Consider the following 1571-nt stretch of genomic DNA (forward strand, 5'->3'; position numbering starts at 1 on the left):
AAAAAAAAAAAAAAAAAAAAAACTTTGCTCAAGGCTTGCCAAAGAAAAGACCAGAATCCAAATCTATAAGCAAACCTGGACCGTCCAAAGCAAACAAGAAAAACACAACAAAATTCCCTTCTCCAGAAATCAAACTCATAACTCTTCGCACATTAGAAATCTAGTCCTTTCTGGAAACTCTGCTCACCAACCTGCTTTTTTCAGGCCTCCCACGAATCTCTCTTATTCCTGCGACCAGGAAGAAGAAGGCAGATTTTCAGAATCTACCTGCCCCTTTTCCTTTAAGATGGTGAGCTAGAACTATTGTGGATTGAAGAACCTCATGACAGTTCAGCGATTAAGGGAAATACAAAAGACTATTTTCCCTGACATTTTGTTCCTCATGGAGCCAAGAACAGCTCTGAGAATGTTCTACAATCTTTTCTCTGGTTGGATTACCCCTTGCACCTTCTAGTTCCTCCACTCTCTCCGGGAGCGGGAGCAGGAGGCCTTGCTCTTTTTTGGAAACAGAGTGTGGAAGTAGAAACCATTAGGTCTGATATACACTTCATTGACACCAGAAATAATAGCAAAAGGAAGATATTTCTATGCCACCTCTTGTATGGTGAACCAGACATAACTAAACGAGTGGAAGTGTGGAACTCCCTACAAGAACTTACTTCCTCTAGAGCTTTGCCTTGGACTATTACCGGCGATATCAATGACATTATCCATAGCTCTGAAAAGGTGGGAGGCCCACCAAGGCCAGAAGGCTATTTTCGGATTTGAGATCCTTTATGTCCTTTTTTGATTTATATGACCTCAAACATACTGGGAGTTTCCTCTCCTGGAGAGGAAAATGTCACTCCCACTTGGTCAGATGCAGACTAGACCGAGTAATGACAAATAGTGAATAGATCCTTGCTTACCCTTATAGACATAGTGAATATCTGTGTTGCGAAGGTTCATACCACCGACCGTTGGTTACATCCTTTGATCCTAAGAAGAAAAAGAAAAGAGGAATTTTCTGTTATGATAGACGGCTAAAGGATAATCCTGAGGTTAAAAAACTTTTCCTCGAGGCATGGAACTTACACGGAGACTCCAAGGTAGATGAGAGAATCTCATCCCGCAAAGATGCCATTATGACCTGGAGTAAAAAGCAACATCTCAATAGCCAAAAAGAGAATTTTAACCTCATAGACCAACTAGAGGAAGCAATGGTGGATGACAGTGCACCCCAAGAGCTTATTGATCTTTTAAACGCTAACCTTCTCTTAGCTTACAAGAAAGAGGAAGCCTTCTGAAAACAGGGAAGCCGTAATCTTTGGCTAGCTCTCGATGATAAGAACACCAGAATTTTTCATGCCTTTACAAAAGGAAGACGTGCAGTAGTTAATAACATTTCTATAATTGAATCTAAGGAGGGGCACTAGTTTTCAAAGAAAAAGAGATCATTGTTGCAATCTCAGACTATTACCAACACATTTTTACCTCCCAGTCGGGTAAAAGAGATTCAATTATCACAGCTGGTCTCAATCCTTGTATATCAAAAGAAATAAATGACAAGCTCATCTAATTGCCTTCAGATA

General features: G+C 40.4%; 1 protein-coding gene across 1 annotated transcript in view; it reads left to right on the forward strand.

Annotated features, from left to right (window-relative positions):
- LOC104720653 overlaps window positions 1–1286 on the forward strand; it is a 5819-nt gene extending 4533 nt beyond the window's left edge. The window contains exon 7 of the mRNA XM_019230807.1: window positions 943–1286. Within this exon, the coding sequence (XP_019086352.1) occupies window positions 943–1286 (344 nt within the window). The remainder of the gene's footprint in view (window positions 1–942) is intronic.

Source organism: Camelina sativa, chromosome 10, assembly GCF_000633955.1.
Source record: "Camelina sativa cultivar DH55 chromosome 10, Cs, whole genome shotgun sequence".
Classification (NCBI taxonomy): domain Eukaryota; kingdom Viridiplantae; phylum Streptophyta; class Magnoliopsida; order Brassicales; family Brassicaceae; genus Camelina; species Camelina sativa.